General features: G+C 43.5%; 1 protein-coding gene across 1 annotated transcript in view; it reads left to right on the forward strand.

Moving 5' to 3' along the window:
- Positions 1 to 24,669, forward strand: part of LOC123482118 (sodium-driven chloride bicarbonate exchanger-like) — an 80,249-nt gene that overhangs the window by 30,933 nt on the left and 24,647 nt on the right. Inside the window, exons 2-9 of the mRNA XM_045208453.1 lie at positions 5,581 to 5,662; positions 13,330 to 13,473; positions 13,659 to 13,797; positions 13,913 to 14,073; positions 14,286 to 14,474; positions 16,432 to 16,872; positions 21,602 to 21,711; positions 23,056 to 23,106. Of these exons, the coding sequence (XP_045064388.1) occupies positions 5,581 to 5,662; positions 13,330 to 13,473; positions 13,659 to 13,797; positions 13,913 to 14,073; positions 14,286 to 14,474; positions 16,432 to 16,872; positions 21,602 to 21,711; positions 23,056 to 23,106 (1,317 nt within the window). The remainder of the gene's footprint in view (positions 1 to 5,580; positions 5,663 to 13,329; positions 13,474 to 13,658; positions 13,798 to 13,912; positions 14,074 to 14,285; positions 14,475 to 16,431; positions 16,873 to 21,601; positions 21,712 to 23,055; positions 23,107 to 24,669) is intronic.

Genomic DNA, 24,669 nt, shown 5'->3' on the forward strand with positions numbered 1-24,669 from the left:
ATCCAGACGGGAGATGACAAGTGCCTGGATTAGGACCTGTGCCGCTTCCTGTGTAAGGCAGGGTCGTACTCTCCGAATGTTGTAGAGCATGAACCTACAGGATCGGGTCACCGCCTTGATGTTAGCGGAGAACGACAGGGTGTTGTCCAGGGTCACGCCAAGGCTCTTTGCACTCTGGGAGGAGGACACACATCTCCACAGAGGAGCTCTGTCAGAGTGACCATCGGTTCTTGGTCACCTCCCTGACCAAGGCCCTTCTCCCCGGATTGCTCAATTTGGCTGGGCAGCCAGCTTTAGGAAGAGTCTTGGTGGTTCCAAACTTCTTCCATTTCAGAATGATGGAGGCCACTGTGTTCTTGGGGACCTTCAATGCTGCAGAAATGTTTTCGTACCCTTCCCCAGATCTGTGCCTTGACACAATCCTGTCTCGGAGCTCTACGGACAATTCCTTCGACCTCATGGCTTGGTTTTTGCTCTGATATGCACTGTCAACTGAGGGACCTTATATAGACTGGTGTGTCCCTTTCCAAATCATGTCCAATCAATTGAATTTACCACAGGTGGACTCCAATAAAGTTGTAGAAACATTTCAAGGATGATCAATGGAAACAGTATGCACCTGAGCTCAATTTTGAGTATCATAGCAAAGGGTCTGAATACTAACGTAAATAAGGTATTTCTGTTTTATTTTTAGTACATTTCTAAAAACCTGTTTTCACTTTGTCATTATGGGGTATTATGTGTAGATTGCTGAAAAAAACTAAACATTTAATCCATTGTAGAATAAGGCTGTAACAAAATGTGGGAAAAGTCAAGCGGTCTGAATACTTTCCGAAGGTAATAAGTGCACACTCAATTTGATTCTGGCTAGTGGTCTAGCAGACTAGCATAACACCCTAAATATCCCTCCACATTGGATTTGATAGGTACAAAACAGTTAACAATATCACAGTCACAGATGGCTCAAATGCAACAATCTAGATCTTCCCGATGATTGCCTTACATTTTGGGTGCAACAACCTACATTTAGTATAACCTAATGTTCAAAATCCCATGCAGCCTACCTTTTTTAACTGTAAAATTATTTATGGATTGATTTTATTAGCACCCCAAACGTGGCACGTGGACTAATTTACTTCAGACCGGCTGCCCCCACAGTCGCCCCACATGCTGTTCCATTTATATGCCCCCCCCCCCTTTTAAAGCAGCTCTCTCAGGACACACACCCACAGCTAAAAATAAAAAATCATATTTGGAACACCCTCCTGAAAGCAGACGCAAATTGTGAACACGTACTTATACACACGTACACACTCCACGCATTCGAGGACTATTTGGGCACCCACCCAGACTGTCTGCTCAGACCTGTAGGCCTATTTGCGTTCACTGCCACCTTGATTCCCTACTCAAACCACCCAGTCACCATCCAGTGATTGAAGCAGGACTTGGGTGCTCTTTCGTTGGGGGGGGGTTCCGCCACTCTGCGGAGTCTGCCAGCCATGGATTTCTGGGGAGATATTGTCAATTTGAAGAGTACCACAGCAGCCAAAGCTCCATGTGTGGTATGTGTGTTCTGGTCTGTATTGGGAATAGGCATGTGCTTTTTTCATAGCAGTGTGGTTTTTTAAAAAGTACTTTAAGTTTTGAGAGCCTATTACTGTACCAGTGATGGAAGAGTAGGAACCCAAATAACAAGCAAGTTAAACTCACTGAATTACTCTGAAACCATCGTCTTTTAGCTATTTTAGTAGAAGCAGCACTTGCTAAATGGGTAGTTCTCTAGAAGTTCCCACCATATGGTTTAGCTACCAGGCCCAGCAACCGTACAACCGCTAAATGAAAAACTTTCCAGTTCATGAACTTGGCTATTAGGCCATATTGTTTCTATTCTCTACTGCAGAAAATTCAACCTTTAGAAAACCGTGGTGGTGGTGGTGGTGGTAGGAGGCTCCTACTGACTGGATTGTTGCTGCTTTCCAGAGCAGTAGCACTGGACCACATGGCATATTTCATCATCAGGAGGTAGCCTATCTGTCTATTTCACCCTGTGTGTCGAATTATATTTACAAGGCACTCCTTGGTTGTACAAAACATTTGGCAGCGATTGTTAAACGCATGTAGTGCCCTGAAATGGTGCACGGCGTCTAGACTAGCCCCGAACATGACAGGTCAGTCAGTGGCATATATCATATGTGACAGGAGGCTGATCTGCCTAGAAAGTTAGTGAAATGTTGCCAACTGCCACTTACTTTTTAATGTCGTCTGTTGAGTTGGTCTCTAATAAATAGACCTACTTCGTGTTCATTAGGTTCAGTCTAACTTCTCTTGGGTTCATGGTTGTTACAGAACAATTGTCCCTGGTTAGGAGGAGAATGCAGAGTGATGTAGAGACCGAGAGATACAGTGGGGAAAACAAGTATTTAGTCAGCCACCAATTGTGCAAGTTCTCCCACTTAAAAAGATGAGAGAGGCCTGTAATTTTCATCATAGGTACACGTCAACTATGACAGACAAAATGAGAAAAAGATTTCCAGAAAATCACATTGTAGGATTTTTTTATGAATTTATTTGCAAATTATGGTGGAAAATAAGTATTTAGTCAATAACAAAAGTTTCTCAATACTTTGTTATATACCCTTTGTTGGCAATGACACAGGTCAAACGTTTTCTGTAAGTCTTCACAAGGTTTTCACACACTGTTGCTGGTATTTTGGCCCATTCCTCCATGCAGATCTCCTCTAGAGCAGTGATGTTTTGGGGCTGTCGCTGGGCAACACAGACTTTCAACTCCCTCCAAAGATTTTCTATGGGGTTGAGATCTGGAGACTGGCTAGGCCACTCCAGGACCTTGAAATGCTTCTTACGAAGCCACTCCTTCGTTGCCCGGGCAGTGTGTTTGGGATCATTGTCATGCTGAAAGACCCAGCCACGTTTCATCTTCAATGCCCTTGCTGATGGAAGGAGGTTTTCACTCAAAATCTCACGATACATGGCCCCATTCATTCTTTCCTTTACACGGATCAGTCGTCCTGGTCCCTTTGCAGAAAAACAGCCCCAAAGCATGATGTTTCCACCCCATGCTTCACAGTAGGTATGGTGTTCTTTGGATGCAACTCAGCATTCTTTGTCCTCCAAACACGACGAGTTGAGTTTTTACCAAAAAGTTATATTTTGGTTTCATCTGACCATATGACATTCTCCCAATCCTCTTCTGGATCATCCAAATGCACTCTAGCAAACTTCAGACGGGCCTGGACATGTACTGGCTTAAGCAGGGGGACACATCTGGCACTGCAGGATTTGAGTCCCTGGCGGCGTAGTGTGTTACTGATGGTAGGCTTTGTTACTTTGGTCCCAGCTTTCTGCAGGTCATTCACTAGGTCCCCCCGTGTGGTTCTGGGATTTTTGCTCACCGTTCTTGTGATCATTTTGACCCCACGGGGTGAGATCTTGCATGGAGCCCCAGATCGAGGGAGATTATCAGTGGTCTTGTATGTCTTCCATTTCCTAATAATTGCTCCCACAGTTGATTTCATCAAACCAAGCTGCTTACCTATTGCAGATTCAGTCTTCCCAGCCTGGTGCAGGTCTACAATTTTGTTTCTGGTGTCCTTTGACAGCTCTTTGGTCTTGGCCATAGTGGAGTTTGGAGTGTGACTGTTTGAGGTTGTGGACAGGTGTCTTTTATACTGATAACAAGTTCAAACAGGTGCCATTAATACAGGTAACGAGTGGAGGACAGAGGAGCCTCTTAAAGAAGAAGTTACAGGTCTGTGAGAGCCAGAAATCTTGCTTGTTTGTAGGTGACCAATTACTTATTTTCCACCATAATTTGCAAATAAATTCATTAAAAATCCTACAATGTGATTTTCTGGATTTTTTTTCTTCTCAATTTGTCTGTCATAGTTGACGTGTACCTATGATGAAAATTACAGGCCTCTCTCATCTTTTTAAGTGGGAGAACTTGCACAATTGGTGGCTGACTAAATACTTTTTTCCCCCACTGTAGCTAGAGAGAGAATGCAAGCTGGAGAGATGGATAACACAAACTTGTAAAGTTTGGGTAACTCAAATCTAAACACTGTATGCGTCTGTGTCGTGCTACTAAGACAGCCTGTCTTTGGACTCAGGGCGTGCTGGCCTGTGCCCAACACAAATATTTACCTCAGCGCTCACCCCCGCAGGTGCTGTCCAGCCGCCTAGGCTTTATTCAGCAGGGACATCCCTCTGTCTGAGTCATTCCCCTTGGCTATAGCGTTCAAAGGCCTTTCTCCTGTTTAGGCCTATAGAGTAGGCTACAATGTCTCTTATAATTAACCTATCGTAGCAGGCGTAAGAGAAACACCTGAAACTAGATCCCCCTACATACTAGTCTTGACAGGAAGAGAAAGGTTCTCTTCTGCACTGTTCAACCAATCCAGTAAATGTGGAGGAGTTAAGATGGGAGTGTCACCTTGTTAACGTCCAAAAAGCGGAAGTCTCGTCACAGGCTCTTTTTTTCTATTTCCCCTGAAAACCGGAACATCCAGTTGTTGGGGACTCGGCAGAGGCTACTTTTAATTGTAATTCTATCCAATGGTAATGGCATCTGCCATATCAACTGAACGATGACAGTTTGGAGTTGTTCTTGTACGTGGTGTAGTTAGCCTATAGTGTATGGAAAATGCAGGATCTTTCCCATGACTGTTTTAAGAGGCTATCAGAATAGACTTATGATTAGCCTATAGGCCTATTTCTTTGTTAGGTCCAGTCTTGAAGCAGATGAAGCTCTACTATTACACTATTGCCTGTGTGGTCTTAGTGAGATGGCTGGATTAGGGAGTCCTATTGAATTTGACTGCTGTGTTAAAAGGTGTAACCTAATAGGAAGTGTAAGACCTAGAACAGGAAGTTAACTTCACACGGCTCCAACTGCCACCCAATGTGACCTGTATTACCCTCTTCCATTGTGTATCTGCGACGCTGTGCTTCGTGGTCAATAGGATTGACTACGTAGGTCCACGTTTTTTTTTAAGTGCCTCATTATTTCCTTCCTACCCTCTAGTGTCTAGGGTGTGTTGTACAATTATATCAATGCTTAAAGATGCACTAGGAAGAAATCGCTCTGCCATTTCCTGGTTGTTAAAATTCGAATACTTCGCCTAATTTCAGTTTGTGACAAAACAAGCAAGTATAGTGTAGAGAATCATTGTACCATCTAAACCGCTGTGAAATATATCTTCCATAACCAAAAGTATTGTGTTTGAAGCTGGTGTACAAAACCTAAAGTAAATGACGCAAAAAACAAACTGAAGAACGGGAAGCATAGAAATAGAGCATGTAGATCAGATCTACCACTTAGACTTGCTTTTAGTGAGAATAATATATCTATATCTCACATTTCTATGTGAATTTTTTCAGGTCGCACAAAAAGTGACATATTGCAGCTTTAAAACAACTTGCTCTTTGGGAACTATGAAGATTTAGGCTATTGAATAAATATCCTTTCTCTCTGCATCACCACCAAATGTACATTCCGTTCTCTTTTTGTGTTTTGTTGAAATCTGCCAACTGATTTGTATTTCTCCTTGTCGTCACCAGGGGAACGATGATGAGGCGGTGGTGGACCTGGGGAAGACGAGCTCCACCATTCACACCAACTTTGAGAAAGAGGAGCTAGAGAGTAAGTCTGATTTTAGTGTTTATATATACACACACAAAGTATCAAATGTGCCCGGATCCTATCCATGTTGACAGTATACACTGAGTACACACAGTAGTATCAAAGAAGCCCATGGAATTTTAACAATTTATCTCCAACACACATTCATTTGCATGCATGCATGCATGCGCGCGCACACACACACACACACACACACACACACACACACACGCTGTAGCTGCATCCCCTCCCAAGAAGCTGTGCTTGGGGAGACCAGGCTTTGTGAGGTGAACTTGAACACTAATAACTTGTAACCCCTGGCTAATGAGGTAGAGAACCGTGTAACTTGTAACCCCTGGCTAATGAGGTAGAGAACAGTGTAACTTGTAACCCCTGGCTAATGAGGTAGAGAACAGTGTAACTTGTAACCCCTGGCTAATGAGGTAGAGAACAGTGTAACTTGTAACCCATGGCTAATGAGGTAGAGAACAGTGTAACTTGTAACCCCTGGCTAATGAGGTAGAGAACAGTGTAACTTGTAACCCCTGGCTAATGAGGTAGAGAACAGTGTAACTTGTAACCCATGGCTAATGAGGTAGAGAACAGTGTAACTTGTAACCCATGGCTAATGAGGTAGAGAACAGTGTAACTTGTAACCCATGGCTAATGAGGTAGAGAACAGTGTGAGAATGTCATGCATTAGCTGCTCCTCCCCCCACCCTAGTGGCAGCTCTAACAGCATTACTGTGGACTAGCCTGAAGCTCTGGCCTTCACTCATTTAATAGAGCCTGCTCTTTCACTCCCCCTTCATTCTCTCTGACTCTCTCTAGAACACTAGAACTCTATCTCACTCATTCACATAATCACACGGTTGGTACAGGCAGACCCAACCTCTATGTTCCCTTTCCGCTACTCTGTCCCGCTCTCCTCACCTCCACACTTCTCTAAAGTAATATCTGTCCCGCTCTCCTCACCTCCACACTTCTCTAAAGTAATATCTGTCCCTCTCTCCTCACCTCCACACTTCTCTAAAGTAATATCTGTCCCTCTCTCCTCACCTCCACACTTCTCTAAAGTAATATCTGTCCCTCTCTCCTCACCTCCACACTTCTCTAAAGTAATATCTGTCCCTCTCTCCTCACCTCCACACTTCTCTAAAGTAATATCTGTCCCTCTCTCCTAACCTCCACACTTCTCTAAAGTAATATCTGTCCCTCTCTCCTCACCTCCACACTTCTCTAAAGTAATATCTGTCCCTCTCTCCTCACCTCCACACTTCTCTAAAGTAATATCTGTCCCTCTCTCCTCACCTCCACACTTCTCTAAAGTAATATCTGTCCCTCTCTCCTCACCTCCACACTTCTCTAAAGTAATATCTGTCCCTCTCTCCTCACCTCCACACTTCTCTAAAGTAATATCTGTCCCTCTCTCCTCACCTCCACACTTCTCTAAAGTAATATCTGTCCCTCTCTCCTAACCTCCACACTTCTCTAAAGTAATATCTGTCCCTCTCTCCTCACCTCCACACTTCTCTAAAGTAATATCTGTCCCTCTCTCCTCACCTCCACACTTCTCTAAAGTAATATCTGTCCCTCTCTCCTCACCTCCACACTTCTCTAAAGTAATATCTGTCCCTCTCTCCTAACCTCCACACTTCTCTAAAGTAATATCTGTCCCTCTCTCCTCACCTCCACACTTCTCTAAAGTAATATCTGTCCCTCTCTCCTCACCTCCACACTTCTCTAAAGTAATATCTGTCCCTCTCTCCTCACCTCCACACTTCTCTAAAGTAATATCTGTCCCTCTCTCCTCACCTCCACACTTCTCTAAAGTAATATCTGTCCCTCTCTCCTCACCTCCACACTTCTCTAAAGTAATATCTGCTTGTGTTTTTTCTTATACATCATGATCAATGTTCCCCCCTACGCTGTGTGCGGGTGCTCCGCTCCCCCAGGACGGCCTTGCAGAAGAAATACCAGCCCGCGCAGAGACTCATGAGATTGAACTTCACTCTGCTAGTTTTCCCTGTTAGTTTACACCATCAACGTTTCCCTCTACTGTGGGAATTGTGACCAAATCAACATTTTTAAATGCAACATAACGAAACAAACCTAACTATGCAAGACCGTCAGATTGTTTTAGGCACATCGCATCAGAGGAGGATTCTATTGCATTGACCGGCACGAGTGGTCGTGAGTTGATGCGCTTGTTTTGAGATCAAAGTGAAGAGCCGCATGTAGCTACGTGTGCACACAGTGCGTTATTAGGCCAGTTATAGCCATTTCTGGTCAGCAATGGGGAAGTGATAAGTGATTGCCTCCTACAAGAGCACAAAATGTGAAAATTTCTAGCCATCTTTGAAAAGCCAGTCGGGTAAAGAGCTTTATTATATCTTAAAGGGGCAGTGATGTATTTTGAGACAGGCTTGAATAAGCTAAGTAGTCAATAGGCAGAGGGTAGCATACATTTTTGTCTGATTCTCTGAAATAATGGTATGCGAATAATGATTTTTATTTTGTAAAGTGGTTTCTTGCATCAAAAAGCACAATACAACATTTTTAGTCACCTCCTTGTCTGAAGGACAAGTTGCTAAACAGGTTAATTTCAAGCCCTGCATAAGTCTCATGGAATGTAGGCCGACATTGAACACCACACAGTGGCTGCTACTGTAGGCTGTATCATTGAACAGCTATTTCAAAAGCTATTTCTATGTTAAAATGTTATGGGATGCATTTTCTCCATAGTTTTTTTTTAATGCTCGGGCACTGTGACGATTGTCCTATGTACGCCGTCACATAATCTAAAGCTTTTGATAAAGGACCAGACATGATTTACAGTTTATGAGAAGGACATTTATTGATGATAATAATGTGGGGCAGCGATGTCCTTTTTTGTTGGTTGATCACCTGTGAACGAGAAGTAACAAGTGTTTGAGTTGGGAGCACCAGCTATTGGTCTCAATGTGAATATAGGCTCTTTCTGGTCATACTTTTAGTGATACCAAGTTCTGGCTACAATGTGATATTGTTTACTTATTTTTAAAACGTGAAGGTAGATGGTCAGAAATGTGTATGATTACCTTGTATGTCCTCGTTTTATTGACGAGGGTTCTGTTCATTTCCTGTTCATAGAATTGACGGGGCAAATGGTGCGCGTTTGAGCGCATAGTTAATGAATGGTACTGGTGGTGCGGTAGGAGCTTAAACCCAGGGGACGTACATTTCTATATCCTAGATCAGGGGTGTCAAACGTACGGCCCGCGGGCCGGATCAGGCCCGCAAACGGGTTTAATCCGGCCCGCGAGATGATATAAAAATATATATATATATATATATATATATATATATATATAAAAATGCGCTGCAATTTTTCAATAAAATAAACTGCTGTTCCAATTGCGTCCACTGGATGGCGCAATAGCAATTGTGTTAAGCAAGCAAACTGTTTATACTGGGGCAGAGCAAGTAGGTCAAGCACGTGCAGCCAATGAGCTACTTTGTTTTGCCCGCGATATTTATTACGGCTTCTACTTTTAACATTATGTGCTTTGGCACCCTCATTGCCCCAATATGTCTCTGTCAAAAAAGAGAAAAGTGGACGCAGAGTGTTCCAAGAAAAATGGTCATCCTATTTAATCACGGAATTGAATGGGAAAGCTGTATGTTTGGTGTGTTCAGAGCATGTTGCAGTGCTGAAAGAATATAACCTTCGTCGCCACTATGTGAGTCTTCATGCCGACAAATATGACAACTTTCAAGGACAGCGGAGATGAGAGAAGGTGAATGAACTGTTGGCGGGTCTGAAGAAACAGCAGTCTGTGTTTACTCACAGCCGAGACATCAGTGACGCTGCAGTGAAAGCTAGCTACCTCATTGCTAATGAAATCGCAGTGGCTTCAAAACCATTTAGTGAGGGTGAATTTGTAAAAACATGCATGATGAAGGCAGCGGAGATTGTGTGCCCTGAAAAGCGGCAGGCTTTTGCAAATATCAGCCTGACAAGAAACACAGTTGCAGACAGGATTTCCGATCTTTCAGTGGATTTGGACAGCCAGTTGAAGCAAAAAGTAAAGTCATTTATTGCGTTTTCGGTTGCAATTGATGAAAGCACGGACATTACAGATGTTGCACAACTGGCCATTTTCATCCGCCGGAGTTGATGACACATTGACCGTCACCGAGGAGTTCGTGGAGTTAGTGCCGGTGACAGATACAACGACAGCAGCTGATATTTTTACCGCACTCGTCGGGCGCGCTGGACAGGGTCGGAGAGGACTGGTCCCGCGCTGTCAGCCTGGCTACAGATGGTGCGCCCTCAATGATCGGGAAAAAAAGCAGGCGTTGTGACAAAGTTCAGAGAGAAAGTGCAATCTGCAAATGGAGGACGTGATTTTTGACTTTTCACTGTATTTTGCACCAGGAGGCTTTGTGTTGCAAGTCATTAAAGATGGATAACGTCATGAAGGTGGTCATCCAAACTGTTAATTTCATCCGATCCAGAAGCCTGAATCACCGTCAGTTTTACAGCCTTCTCAGAGAGAAAGACCACATCTATGGCCTGCCATACCACACTGAGGTAAGATGGTTAAGCCGAGGTGCTGTGCTGAGGCGTTTCTTTGATTTACGAGAAGAAATTGAACAGTTCATGGAAGAAAAGGGCAAACCAGTGTTAGAATTTCATTCCGCAGAATGGATGCAGGACCTTGCATTTATGGTGGATGTTACAGAGCACCTGAATAACTTGAACAAACAGCTGCAAGGGCGCAACAAAGTTGTCACTCAGTATTATGACAGCATACGTTCTTTCAAGTTGAAGCTGTCATTGTGGGAGACGCAACTTGCCGGTGGTGATGCAGCTCACTTCCCCTGTCTGAAAAATGTGTGCGCGACCCAACATGTGGCAGACATGAAGCGGTTCAAAGATAAAATAACGGGACTGTTACGGGAGTTTGAGCAACGCTTTCAGATTTATGTTTATATGTTTTTTATGTTGATGTGCTATTGTTTTTAATTGATTTTATTTTATTTGTATATTTAACCTATTCTTGACTCTGTGGTTCTTGCACTTGTTTGGGGAACAGGATTTCATTATTTTTATCTACATTTCTGCCTGAGAAATGACACCCTGATATAGTTCTGTGATCTGTGAAACAGTTCTGTTAATCACTGAGGCATTGTGTGTTTGTGTGTTCTTTTTCTTTAGAATTTTCAAATAAACTTGACGTGTTTTATGATTAATAGTGATGTTGTGCTTGTACTATTTTGGACACACTGTCCTCAGGCTCCAGCTTTATGTTGTATGTTGATCGTATTAAAACAAAGAAAACAATCTGAAGTTGTTGTTTTTAAGTTATATATACCATGATTTTTCCAGTCCGGCCCACTTGGGAATAGATTTTCCTCCATGTGGCCCCTGAGCTAAAATGAGTTTGACACCCCTGTCCTAGATAGTATTTATGCTCTAAAGCATGAGTTTAGCACAGTTATTGACGTGTGCTGGTATAAATGCAAATGTTTAATGTGCTTTGAATGTTAATTGACCAGATATGTGTAAGGGTTTCCATTGTTCTGTTGCATCATGGGTATTGCTATAAGAAGCCTGTCCTCTCATCGTTTGTGGTACAGGACAGGGAACAGGTCGGCATGCTGCTGGGTTTTGTTTGAAGAGCTCTATTTGATCCAGTTTATTTTTGTAAATGCTTGTACATTTCGTCTGCTATTATTATCTTCACTTGCATATAAAAAAAATCGGACTTGTTGCCTCTTCACTGTAAAATCCTACCGCCGGGTCTCTCAGAGCCACTCTGGTAGGCCTACATTATGATCAATGGCCACGGTAGCCTACTTGGCCACTGTTAAAACTGTAACTTAAAGCAGGTACAGCCTCAGTGTTCATCGTAAACGCATAACGTTCAAGTTTGTGCTCAGCAGACCTGAAATTCGCTCAGTTCCTGAAAAAATTTGAGTCTGCATAAGAGCCTAGTCTCACAAGTCAGACGATTGTTTCAGAAATATGAAAGACTGGAAATAGTGGATTTTTTTGTTGTTGACTTTTGGTCTCTAACTACTGGTTGTCTATAGTAGAAGGTAACAGGTGTTAATTGCAAATCAAAAAACTGTATTGGTCACCTGCTACGTAGACGAGGTGTAGACTAACAGTGAAATGCTTAATTACAGGCCCTTCCCAACAATGCAGAGAGAAAAAAGAATAGAAAAGTAATAAATACACAATAAGTAACGATAACTTGGCTATATTCAAGGGACACCAGTTCCGAGTAGATATGCATGGGTACGGGGAAGGCCTAAATGGGAATTGATGTGCACTATGTCTCAGTGGAGACCTTGACAGCCTGCAGGAGACCTGACCCCAGCCAGTGGCAGTGTTATGGAGACAATTGTTTATCTACTGCTTGTGTGTGGCCCAGGGACGACTCCTACTGCGCAGAACATTACAGCTGACAACCAGAGGTGCTAATGGAAACCACAGAGGAAAACCTCTGACCTGAATGTTATTTATTCCTAGGAATGTCCAGGGATACAATAAAGATGTTAGCTGGAAGCCTGGAACAATAAAGATGTTAGCTGGAAGCCTGGAACAATAAATATGTTAGTTATATTATTAGGGTTGTTGTGCATCTCTGTCATCCATGTAAATGAAAGGAACTAAGTACTTTTGGACAGGAAAGCCTGCAGGGGTGCAGCTGAGGATCACAGTTGGACCTTTTTTAGATCATCCAGAGAGGAACTGGGTGGATTAGGTAGTGTTGTTCTCTATGTAATGCTCCCTAATGCAAGGCTCACAGCTCACCTTTAAGCAACCACAGCATGGGACACTTAATTTAGGGAGGACACAACTTCTTAGGTCTTAGAGATTTATTACTGCTAAAAACTCCCCATGGCTAATAATAGGGGGAAAATATCAAGACGCAGGCCCCCACTCTCAAATACTACGTTTTTGTAGTTTTTTTTGTGTATGAATTCTTTCCCCATTGGACTTAGTGGGCTATAACATATTACATGTATGTAACAGGGGTGTGATGAAGACCATCCTCCTGGTCCGTTTATCTGCTCTGTCCAGACTGACGTCAGTAGGATGCCATACAGAAGGGTTTAACGTTCCCAGCTCTCAAAAGATAAAGTGTGTTTTATAAGCACAAAGAGCAGCCTGCATGTCCTGCTCCTCCTTTAGCCTTCTCTCCTTTCCCAATGTCCTGACGACGAGCAGTGAGTAGGGAGCAGTGGGTCTTAGGCAGTGACTTCCTTTCTATCCATTCTTAGTTGCTGTCAGAATGGCACGTACTCATCCATTCATTTAACGCTTCAGGTATGGCCACTTGATACGACAGAAATTGAGAGAAGGATCAGAGGAAAGGTTTTTTCATGTGTGACGCACGTAAACGACAAAGGGGTGGGTCAGAGTAGGTTTCCATAATGTGGAGTCTGATGGTGACTCAGGAAGGCTGCAGTGTATGAAAACAACCACATTTGTCTCATGCAAGTTTGGGCGATCTAAAGATTGGAGAATGCTAAAATCGGACTATGTATATTACGAATAAACATACTGACATTACATAATACATTTTTTATTTAATTTTTTTATGCCGTGTATATACCCAGCCCTACTGCAGATAAGACTGTTAAACGTGATAGACCGTGATTGACCATGTCTCTCTCTACCCTGTCTCCAGGTCACAGAGCGGTCTATGTGGGTGTCCATGTTCCTCTGGGCAGAGAGACCAAACGGAGACACCACCGCCACCGTGGCAACAGACACCACCGCAAGAGGAGAGACCGCTCGGACCGTGAAGATGGACGAGAGTCTCCTTCTTATGGTAGCTAAGACTAGTTCCCTCTCCCACCTCAACGTCTGCTTTAGCTTCACTGTCCTCAGATCAGCTCTTGTCATATCTCCATTCTCCAGCCCTGTTTCCTATGCCAAACCTTTTCTGGGGGTTTTCTGCTGATATTCCCTTTGCTGTACTACATTACCCATCTTCCTGTACCCCTGTGTTTCCAGACACCCCATCCCAGCGGGTCCAGTTCATCCTGGGGACAGAGGATGATGATGAGGAACACATGCCCCACGACCTGTTCACTGAGCTGGACGAGCTGTTCTTCAGGGACGGACACGTCTACGAGTGGAGGGAGACAGCCAGGCACGACACACACCCTTCCTCACTACTCCTATTGGATATTTCCTCATCAAACCTCATAAACAGCTCCTTTTAATCCTGTGTGTGTGTGTGTGTGTGTGTGTGTGTGTGTGTGTAGGTGGCTAAAGTTTGAGGAAGACGTGGAGGATGGAGGGGAGCGTTGGAGTAAGCCCTACGTGGCCACGCTGTCTCTACACAGCCTCTTCGAGCTCCGCAGCTGCATCCTCAACGGCACTGTCATGTTGGACATGAGAGCTAACACTATTGAGGAGATCGCTGGTGAGTGTGTGTATGCTTGTCTCTCTGCAGACATTTCACTGTTTTACTAGCTAGGTATGTATGGGTGGGTGTGTGAATGAGAGAGTTTTGGCTATGTGTGAGTCTGAAAGTTGAATGTGTTGACCATGTAACAGTTGAATAAAGCCTGTAACAGTTGAATAAATCATGTAACAGTTGAGTAAAGCATGCGGTCTACCCTGTGCCCCCCATAGACATGGTGATAGACAGCATGGTGGCGTCAGCTCAGCTGGAGGAGGGGTTGAGGCAGAAGGTGAGGGAGGCCATGTTGAAGAGACATCACCACCAGAATGAGAAGAAGCTCAGCAACCGCATCCCTCTGGTGCGCTCCTTCGCTGACATCGGCAAGAAACAATCTGACCCACACCTGCTTGAGAGAAACGGTGAGGGCCCTCGCTGCACTTCTCCTTTTCTCTACTGCTCGCTATCCCCTCATTTCAGCTTTTCACTATTTTTTCTATTAAATAATATTTTATTTACACCCTTTTTTACTAAAGTTTTGACAGATTTAATGTATGCACTATGGAGGTGTTTAAAAAAAAAAATATTGGGTTGGGTCTTTAAAGATCCATATGGTGTCAGTTGGCTGAAGTACAGAGTGACAAGACGATGGGCAGGCTCTGATTGGTGCATGGGTCTTTTGCTGGCATGTGATTTGCCCATTGTGACTGTTCTTGAACACTGCAGTGATAAGTCTGAGATGAGTTTGTTTTGTGCACTGGATTGTGTTTTCTCCTGGAAAGATGGTTTTGTGAATAGGTTTTTGTGTTGAACTGTTGTAGTAGGCTAATAGTTAATAACTTATAACCAAAGTAAATCTGTGCACATGTCATCATGTAGCACTTAAATCACAGTTGAAGATTATTGGTCAACTTCCCCTTGCTTGTGATTGGTCCGTTTGAGTGACCTATAGTATATCCTTATTAAAGTGTGATGTAACCGTGGGATTTATTTAGTTTTTGTAACATTGCACAATGGTTGCTAAACAGTGTTTTTGTATGTGTTATGAACATGTTCGCTGCTGTTTGTGGGCGGTTGGCATTATGACAGATGTTAATTTGCCTTGACTTAATCTCTCCTGGTTTAGTGTGGCTCCATGTACAGTACCAGTCAGAAGTTTGGACACACCTACTCATTCCAGGGTTTTTCTTTATTTTTACTATTTTCTACATTGTAGAATAATAGTGAAGACATCAACACTATGAAATAATACATATGGATCATGTAGTAACCAAAAAAAGTGTTAAACAAATCCAAATATATTTGAGATTCTTCAAATAGCCACCAAATGATAGTCCCACTAAGCCCAAACCAGAAGGGATGGCGTATCGCTGTAGAATGCTGTGGTAGCCATGCTGGTTAAGTGTGCCTTGAATTCTAAATAAATCACAGACAGTGTCACCAGCAAAGCACCCCCACACCATAACACTTGAACTCTGTGAAGCATTTATTTGGGCTGTAATTTCTGAGGCTGGTAACTCTAATGAACTTATCCTCTGCAGCAGAGGTAACTTCCATTCCTGTGACGGACCTCATGAGAGCCAGTTTCATCATAGCGCTTGATGGTTTTTGCAACTGCACGTGAAGAAACTTTCAAAGTTCTTGAAATGTTCCGTATTGACTGACCTTCATGTCTTAAAGTAATGATGGACTGTCGTTTCTCTTTGCTTATTTGAGCTGTTCTGGCCATAATATGGACTTGGTGTTTTACCAAATAGGGCTATCTCCCCCCCCCCCCACCTTGTCACAACACAACTGATTGGCTCAAACGCATTAAGAAGGAAAGAAATTCCACAGATTAACTTTTTAAGAAGGCACACCTGTTAATTGAAATGCATTCCAGGTGACTACCTCATGAAGCTGGTTGAGAGAATGCCAAGAGTGTGCAAAGCTGTCATCAAGGCAAAGGGTGGCTATTTGAAGAATCTCAAATATAAAATATATTTTGATTTGTTTAACACTTCTTTGGTTACTACATTATTTTTAATGTGTGATTTCATAGTTTTGATGTCTTCACTATTACTCTGCAATGTAAAAAATAAAATAAAATAAAGGAAAAACCCTTGAATGAGTAGGTGTGTCCAAACTTTTGACTGGTAGTGTACGTTCTATGTGATGTTTTGGGACGTACTGAATATGCCCCTGCTGTTTGTCTTGGACTTCCGCTAACAAGACACTTCCAATGCCTGGGCTTCTTAGCATGAAGAGCATCGTTCCCAACACACATTTAGGATTTCTACCCTTCTCACCTTGATTTATTTTTCCTCTCCTTCTTTCCTGCTTTCCTTTTTCCATCCTGTCTTATCTCTCCTTTCCCAACTACCCTTGCCCCCTCCATAGGGAGTCTCTCCGCCTACTGCCCCTCCCTCCTGCGACACACCTCCACCGCCACCACCCCTCCCTCTTCAAGGGAGTCCAGGGGGTCTCAGTTCCTCAACCACCTCAGCCGCCTCCTGCTCAGCGCCAGCGCCCCTTCCTCCCCCCTCAGCACCGCCCAGGACACCCCTCCCCTAGCCAGACACAGAGCCTCCACCCCTCCCTGCCCGTCCTCCACCCTTCCCTGCTCGTCCTCCACCCCTCCTCTGACTGACCCAGACCTAGACCCAGAGATTGGGTTGGCATCTGGGGAGGGCAAGAACTGGAGTATCCCCAGTGTGGTGGTCCATGCTCCAGATGGGGAGGAACTGAAGCTCCAGTCCTGTCTAGTCAATGACCACAAGGAGGAGTCTGAGGGTGCAGACCCCGCCCACCTGGTGCAGCTCCTCACCCCACCTCCAGCAGGTTCAATATCCTGCAAATAGCATGAAACCCTTCCTCACCTTACAAAATCTGACCCCTCTCCCTCTCGGTCCTTTACATTGTGTGTGTGTCTGTGTGTGTGATGACTTGTGAAGCACATATATGTTTTAGGCAGTTCATTTTGACACTTCATTTTGACAGTTCGTTGCAAAATAGATATATTTTGGTCTTTTAGTAGTAAATCTAGCTCTTTTTGCCCCCAGCGGTTCAACTCTACCATTGAAATCGTGATGTAGAGGCACCTTGAGAAGGTTCAAGGGAGGATTTCGGTATGAAATAAACTCCCTTCTAGATGTGCTTGGTGGTACCACCTCAAGGCTTACTATAAAAACGGTGACAGCGTGCCTTATTTGGCAATGGTCTTGGTAAGTGGAGTGTGCCAATATATTTAGCATGACGCTTCCTTGACTAGACTACTGACATTACACAAAATTAAAAAGGCAGTAAGGCACATTTCTGCATAAATCAAATGACATTTTATTTGTCACATGCGCCAAATACAACAGGTGTAGACCTTAACGTGAAACGCTTACAAGCCCTTAACCAACAATGCCGTTTTAAGAAAAATAGAGTTAATTCCAACGATTTTACTGAGTTACAGTTCATTTAAGGAAATCAGTCAATTAAAATAAAATACATTCAGGGCTTCCTGAGTGGCGCATTAGTCTAAGGCACTGCATCGCAGTGCGAGAGGTGTTACTACAGACCCGGGTTAATTCCCGGGCTGTGCCACAACCGGCCGTGGCCGGGAGTCTCATAGGACGGCGCACAATTGGCGCAACGTCGTCCAGGTTAGGGGAGGGTTTTCCTCCGACACATTGGTGCTTCCGGGTTAAGCTGGTTAAGGAGCATGGTTAGGCGGGTCATGTTTCGGAGGATGCATGACTCCACCTTCGCCTCTCCCGAGCCCATTGGGGAGTTGCAGTGATGAGACGATCAAAAAAGATGCTAATTATGCCCTAATCTATGGATTTCATATGACTGGGCAGGGGCGCAGCCATAGGTGGGAGCCAAGCCTAGCCAATCAGAATGAGTTTTTCCCCAAAAAAGGGCTTTATTACAGACAGAAATACTCCTCAGTTTCATCAGCTGTCCGGGTGGCTGGTCTCAGACGATCCCGCAGGTGAAGAAGCCGGATGTGGAGGTCCTGGGCTGGCGTGGTCTGCGGTTATGAGGCCGGTTGGACGTACTGCCAAATTCTCTAAAACGGTAGAGAAATTAACATTCAATTCTCTGGCAACCACTCTGGGGGACATTCCTGCAGTCAGCATGCCAATTTGCACGCTCCCTCAACTTGAGACATCTGTGGCATTGTGTTGTGTGACAAAACTGCACATTTTAGTGGACTTCTATTGTCCCCAGCACAAGGTACACCTGTGTAATGATCATGCTGTTTAATCCACTTCTTGATATGCCACAACTGTCAGGTGGATGGATTAACTTGGCAAAGGAGAAATGCTCACTAACAGGGATGTAAGCACATTTGTGCTCAAAATTTGAGATCAATAACATTTTGTGCGGTTCCCAGGAGCTGAAACATGGGACCAACACTTTACATGTTGCATTTATATTTTTGTGTGTGTACCCAAGACCAATCTGAGTTAATTTGACCAAGAGCTACTGCATACAGTGCATTCGGAACGTATTCAGACCCCTTCACTTTTTCCACATTTTGTTACGTTACAGCCTTATTCTAAAATGGAATAAATTATTTGTTTTCCTCAATCTACACACAATACTCATTTTAATGACAAAGCGAAAACAGGTTTTTAGAAATGTTTGCAAATTAAAAAACTAATAAAAACAGAAATACCTTATTTACATAGGGGATTTGAACTTACACCGCAAGATGTCAGGAACTTGCCACCTTACCACTGTGCGCTAACTGTCCAGAGCCATATTTCCTCACGATGCACATTCTTTTATTATCAGAGCATGCCAGTGGACTTCTAGTAAGTATGCTTTAGTGACAAAGTGTTGGGATCAGGTACAACTACGTTTACCCACTCCCAAAAATGAATATTTATTTATTCCCCCGCCACCCACAACTTCTAGGTGGTCCTCTGTAGCTCAGCTGGTAGAGCACGGCGCTTGTAACGCCAAGGTAGTGGGTTCGATCCCCGGGACCACCCATACACACAAAATGTATGCATGCATGACTGTAAGTCGCTTTGGATAAAAGCGTCTGCTAAATGGCATATTATATTATTATTATTATATTATATTATTCTCACCTGTAAATTTGAAGGGTTTGGGCAAAGGCTGAAATTGGAGTTGAGAGATACCCTTTAACAAAGTTTGGTAACTCTTTTACATTAAGTTGCCCCCATGTTATTGTAATCTGGCACTATTACCACTGGCTAATAAATGATGTCAGGGTTTAATGTGAGGCATGCTCAGGTTTCACACACACACACACACACACACACACACACACACACACACATACAGTGAGGGGAAAAAAGTATTTGATCCCCTGCTGATTTTGTACGTTTGCCCACTGACAAAGAAATGATCAGTCTATAATTTTAATGGTAGGTTTATTTGAACAGTGAGAGACAGAATAACAACAAAAAATTCCAGAAAAACACATGTCAAAAATGTTATAAATTGATTTGCATTTTAATGAGGGAAATAAGTATTTGACCCCCTCTCAATCAGAAAGATTTCTGGCTCCCAGGTGTCTTTTTATACAGGTAACGAGCTGAGATTAGGAGCACACTCTTAAAGGGAGTGCTCCTAATCTCCGTTTGTTACCTGTATAAAAGACACCTGTCCACAGAAGCAATCAATCAATCAGATTCCAAACTTTCCACCATGGCCAAGACCAAAGAGCTCTCCAAGGATGTCAGGGACAAGATTGTAGACCTACACAAGGCTGGAATGGACTACAAGACCATCGCCAAGCAGCTTGGTGAGAAGGTGACAACAGTTGGTGCGATTATTCGCAAATGGAAGAAACACAAAAGAACTGTCAATCTCCCTTGGCCTGGGGCTCCATGCAAGATCTCACCTCGTGGAGTTGCAATGATCATGAGAACGGTGAGGAATCTGCCCAGAACTACACAGGAGGATCTTGTCAATGATCTCAAGGCAGCTGGGACCATAGTCACCAAGAAAACAATTGGTAACACCCTACGCCGTGAAGGACTGAAATCCTGCAGCACCCGCAAGGTCGCCCTGCTCAAGAAAGCACATATACATGCCCGTCTGAAGTTTGCCAATGAACATCTGAATGATTCAGAGGAGAACTGGGTGAAATTGTTGTGGTCAGATGAGACCAAAATCGAGCTCTTTGGCATCAACTCAACTCGCCGTGTTTGGAGGAGGAGGAATGCTGCCTATGACCCCAAGAACACCATCCCCACCATCAAACATGGAGGTGGAAACATTATGCTTTGGGGGTGTTTTTCTGCTAAGGGGACAGGACAACTTCACCGCATCAAAGGGACGATAGACAGGGCCATGTACTGTCAAATCTAGGGTGATAACCTCCTTCCCTCAGCCAGGGCATTGAAAATGGGTCGTGGATGGGTATTCCAGCATGACAATGACCCAAAACACACGGCCAAGGCAACAAAGGAGTGGCTCAAGAAGAAGCACATTAAGGTCCTGGAGTGGCCTAGCCGGTCTCCAGACCTTAATCCCATAGAAAATCTGTGGAAGGTGGCCAAACGTCAGCCTCGAAACCTTAATTACTTGGAGATCTGCAAAGAGGAGTGGGACAAAATCCCTCCTGAGATGTGTGCAAACCTGGTGGCCAACTACAAGAAACGTCTGACCTCTGTGATTGCCAACAAGGGTTTTGGCACCAAGTACTAAGTCATGTTTTGCAGAGGGGTCAAATACTTTTTTCCCTCATTAAAATGCAAATCAATTGATAAAACATTTTACATATGTTTTTCTGGATTTTTTTGTTGTTATTCTGTCTCTCACTCTTCAAATAAACCTACCATTAAAATTATAGACTGATCATTTCTTTGTCAGTGGGCAAACGTACAAAATCAGCAGGGGATCAAATACTTTTTTCCCTCACTGTACATACATACATACATACACACACAGACGCTGCACAGTATGACGCAGAGTGCGTTTTAGAGCAAGTCCTAGTTTCAGATGGCAAGGCTCATAGACTGTAAGATGACAGGAGGTCCAAATACGTTTTTACAGCAAGAGGATGACGTGTGTGTGTGTGTGTGTGTCAACAAGTGCGTGTGTTCAGGTCAGTTTTTCCCAGCTTTAAATGAGCTGTCTGTAAGTGTCTAACTGGACCATGTGGTGTATCTTGGCTGTGTGGGCTGACTGGTTCAGTAAGATGCAGGGGATTGACGCAGGCAGGGCCCCATTGGAACACATTCCACCATTAATAACCTCTGAAACCGCTCTGTCCAACCACAACACTGAGAGGATGTCTATGGATGTCTACCTAATTGACCCCCCCCACTGTTATTTCTACCATCTCTAATGGCTTTGTGTTGCGTAAGTGGAGTTTCTCACCCAGCATGTGCTGAGCAGCTGCATGTCTGAACAAACTCTCAAACTCACTGAGTCACACATACATAGCCCCCTTCTCAGACGCATACAATTTGTAGACGTACACAATTATACCAATCCCCCATTCATATCGGCCATACACACAGTTCATTTTTACTGTTCAATTGACCACTGGTTTCTTCTACCCCTCCCCCATCCTCCTCCTCCCCTTGGGCAGGCCTCCTGGCGTCCCCCCAGTCAGCTCCTGGGAACCTGGAGAACAGTAAACCGAGTGAGAGCCGCATCAACGGAGGAAGCAGAGAGAACAGCACTGTGGACTTCAGCAAGGTAATGTCTCCTCTCCTCCCACTGCTGTGCCTTGTGTAGACCCACCGCCACGAGGACAGAGAAGTAGAGCTCTGTTACCCGACCCGGGCCCGACATTATGCATCGGGTTAGGGCCGAGTAGGGCCTATTTATTTATTTTTTATCAATAACTATGGTACTGGCAGGGCTCGTGTATCACTAAATTGATCACTAACATTTTGAAGCTGAGCCATAGTCATATCTGACTAAGATCATAATGGTGTCAGAAGTGCTTCAACCTCGTCAAATATAAGACATGAGAGATTATTTCACAGAAAATAATGTTCCTTGAGTTTTGTTAGCTGTTAGCTACTTTGTCACTCTAACTGCTCTCATGTCTCATCATTGAGCAGACCTAGCAGAGTCGTTGCTATGGATACTCACAGACTGAGCCACCATGAGCAGAGTGAGCTGCGCACAGGGAGTGACTGACAGGAGCAGCTAATGGAGGAAGTTATTTCTGGTTTCGGTCAGGGCCGGGGCTTTAATTTGGTAGAAGCAGTCGGGCCTGGGTAGGGCCTGAACGTCGACGCATAGGTAGGGCTCGGGCTTAAAATTCATGCCCATGCAGGGCTCTACAGAGAAGTCAGACTGACTGCACAACCAGATGCAGCAGCTTTCACATGAAACCTATATGAAATAACCAATGATGTGTATAAACCCTGGATGACTGACAGGGGGAGCTGTTTTGAGGCCACCTCGCAGCCATCTTTGTACTCCTCCTCCATTGTAAAAAATATTTTGGAAGGTATAGAAATGCATTAATTAATGTCTACATTAGTTTTGACATGTATATTCTATTATAGACTCCTTAATACATACTTTTAAATTATATATTGAACTGAACATAAAAATAAAAATATACAGTACCAGTCAAAAGTTTGGACACACCTACTCATTCAAGGGTTTTTCTTAATTTTTACTAGTTTTTACATTGAAGAATAATAGTGAAGACATCCAAATTATGAAATAACACATATGGAATCATGTAGTAACCAAAAATGTGTTAAACAAATCAAAATAGTAAAAATAAAGAAAAACCCTTGAATGAGTAGGTGTTCTAAAACATTTGACCGGTAGTGTATATCTCTCTATATCATTGGAAATAACACATGGTGGCGCTGGAAACTGAACATGGTTCCACTCCTTGGGGGGGGGGGCTGATGGGTAGGAGAACAGTGTATTATGAGGATAGTGTTGTTATTATAAAAGGGGTGACATCATGGATCCAGATTGTACCCCAGCTGAGTGTGTGAGCTGAGCTTGTCGTGTGACCTGAATTAAGTTGTGCCCCTGTCTGTATCCTGTTTGTCCCGCCCTCAGCAGACTTGCCACTGTAGTTGTGGTTCCCGGGGAGGGGGTGCCAGGAGGCCTGCAGTAAGTTGTGTTGTTCCTGGCAGTTCCATGAGACTGTTATACCGTGACGTGATTGTACATGACATGTTACTTGCCAGTGCCGTGTGTGTTAATGTGTGTGACCGCAGTGTTGTGACTGTGTTGATCTATCTGTAGTGGTTTGACCGTGGTCCAGTGAGTCTGATGTTTTGATTCTTGTTTTTTGGCTTGTCCTTCATTTTGTGAAGCAGTACGGCTGTCAGAAGCACAGATATACAGTGCTATGAAAAAGTATTTGCCCCCTTTCTAATTTTCTCTACTTTTGCATATTTGTGATACTGAATGTTATCAGATCTTCAACCAAAACCTAATATTAGATCAAGGGAACATAAGTGAACAAATAACACAACAGTTACATATTTATTTCATAAACAAAGTTATGCAACACCCAATTCCCCTGTGTGAAAAAGTAATTGCCCCCTTACACTCAATAACTGGTTGTGCCACCTTTAGCTGCAATGACTCCAACCAAATGCTTCCTGTAGTTGTTGATCAGTCTCTCACGTCGCTGTAGAGGAATTTTGGCCCACTCTTCCATCCAGAACTGCTTTAACTCAGTGACGTGTGGGTTTTCAAGCATGAACTGCTCATTTCAAGTCCTGCCACAACATATCAATTGGGATTAGGTCTGGACTTTGACTAGGCCATTCCAAAACTTCCAATTTGTTGCTTTTTAGCAATTTTCATGTAGACTTCATTGTGTGTTTTGGATCATTGTCTTGCTGCATGACCCAGCTGCGCTTCAGCTTCAGTTCACAGACGGATGGTCTGACATTCTCCTGTAGAATTCTCTGATACAGAGCAGAATTCATGGTTCCTTCTATTAAGGCAAGTCGTCCAGGTCCTGAGGCAGCAAAGCATCCCCAAACCATCACACCACCACCACCAATGCTTGACCTTTGGTATGATGTTCTTACTGTGGAATGCAGAGTTCCCTTGATCTAATATTAGTATCACAAATATGCAAAAGTAGAGAAAATTAGAAAGGGGGCAAATACTTTTTCATAGCACTGTAGTTCCTGCAGCAGCAGCACACATCTATGTGATTTATTAGGCTATGTCCTGTGTGATGTAATAGTCCAACCCCCAACTACCCGTTTTCACACATATCCTCAGTAACTGACCATGTTACCAAAACACACAACTTATATTTTTCCACAGTTTATAACATTTGAGAATTTTATGGTAATTTGGCCCAATTTGGCAAACACTAGCATCATAATGCAGGGTTGATACGGTCTTAAAAATCCTGGAAAAGTCATGGAATTTACAATGGTGTTTTCCTGGCCTGGAAAAGTTTTGGAAAATGATCAAATCTAAAATGTCATGGAAATGTATTTTAATAATCTCTGTTAATTTCTTTAGGCACAGTTTTTAAATATTTTATAAATCACAGAAAAATCTACATATCAGCCAGGATCGGAATATGACACTTTAGTGCATCTGTGTGTGTGTGCACATCACCTGCATGTGTGCGTGTGGGCCATTGCTCAAGGAGGGCCTATAAAATATGATAGAGAACAGACTAACTAGGTAGCCAATTCA

The sequence above is a fragment of the Coregonus clupeaformis genome, chromosome 28 (assembly GCF_020615455.1).
Source record: "Coregonus clupeaformis isolate EN_2021a chromosome 28, ASM2061545v1, whole genome shotgun sequence".
Classification (NCBI taxonomy): domain Eukaryota; kingdom Metazoa; phylum Chordata; class Actinopteri; order Salmoniformes; family Salmonidae; genus Coregonus; species Coregonus clupeaformis.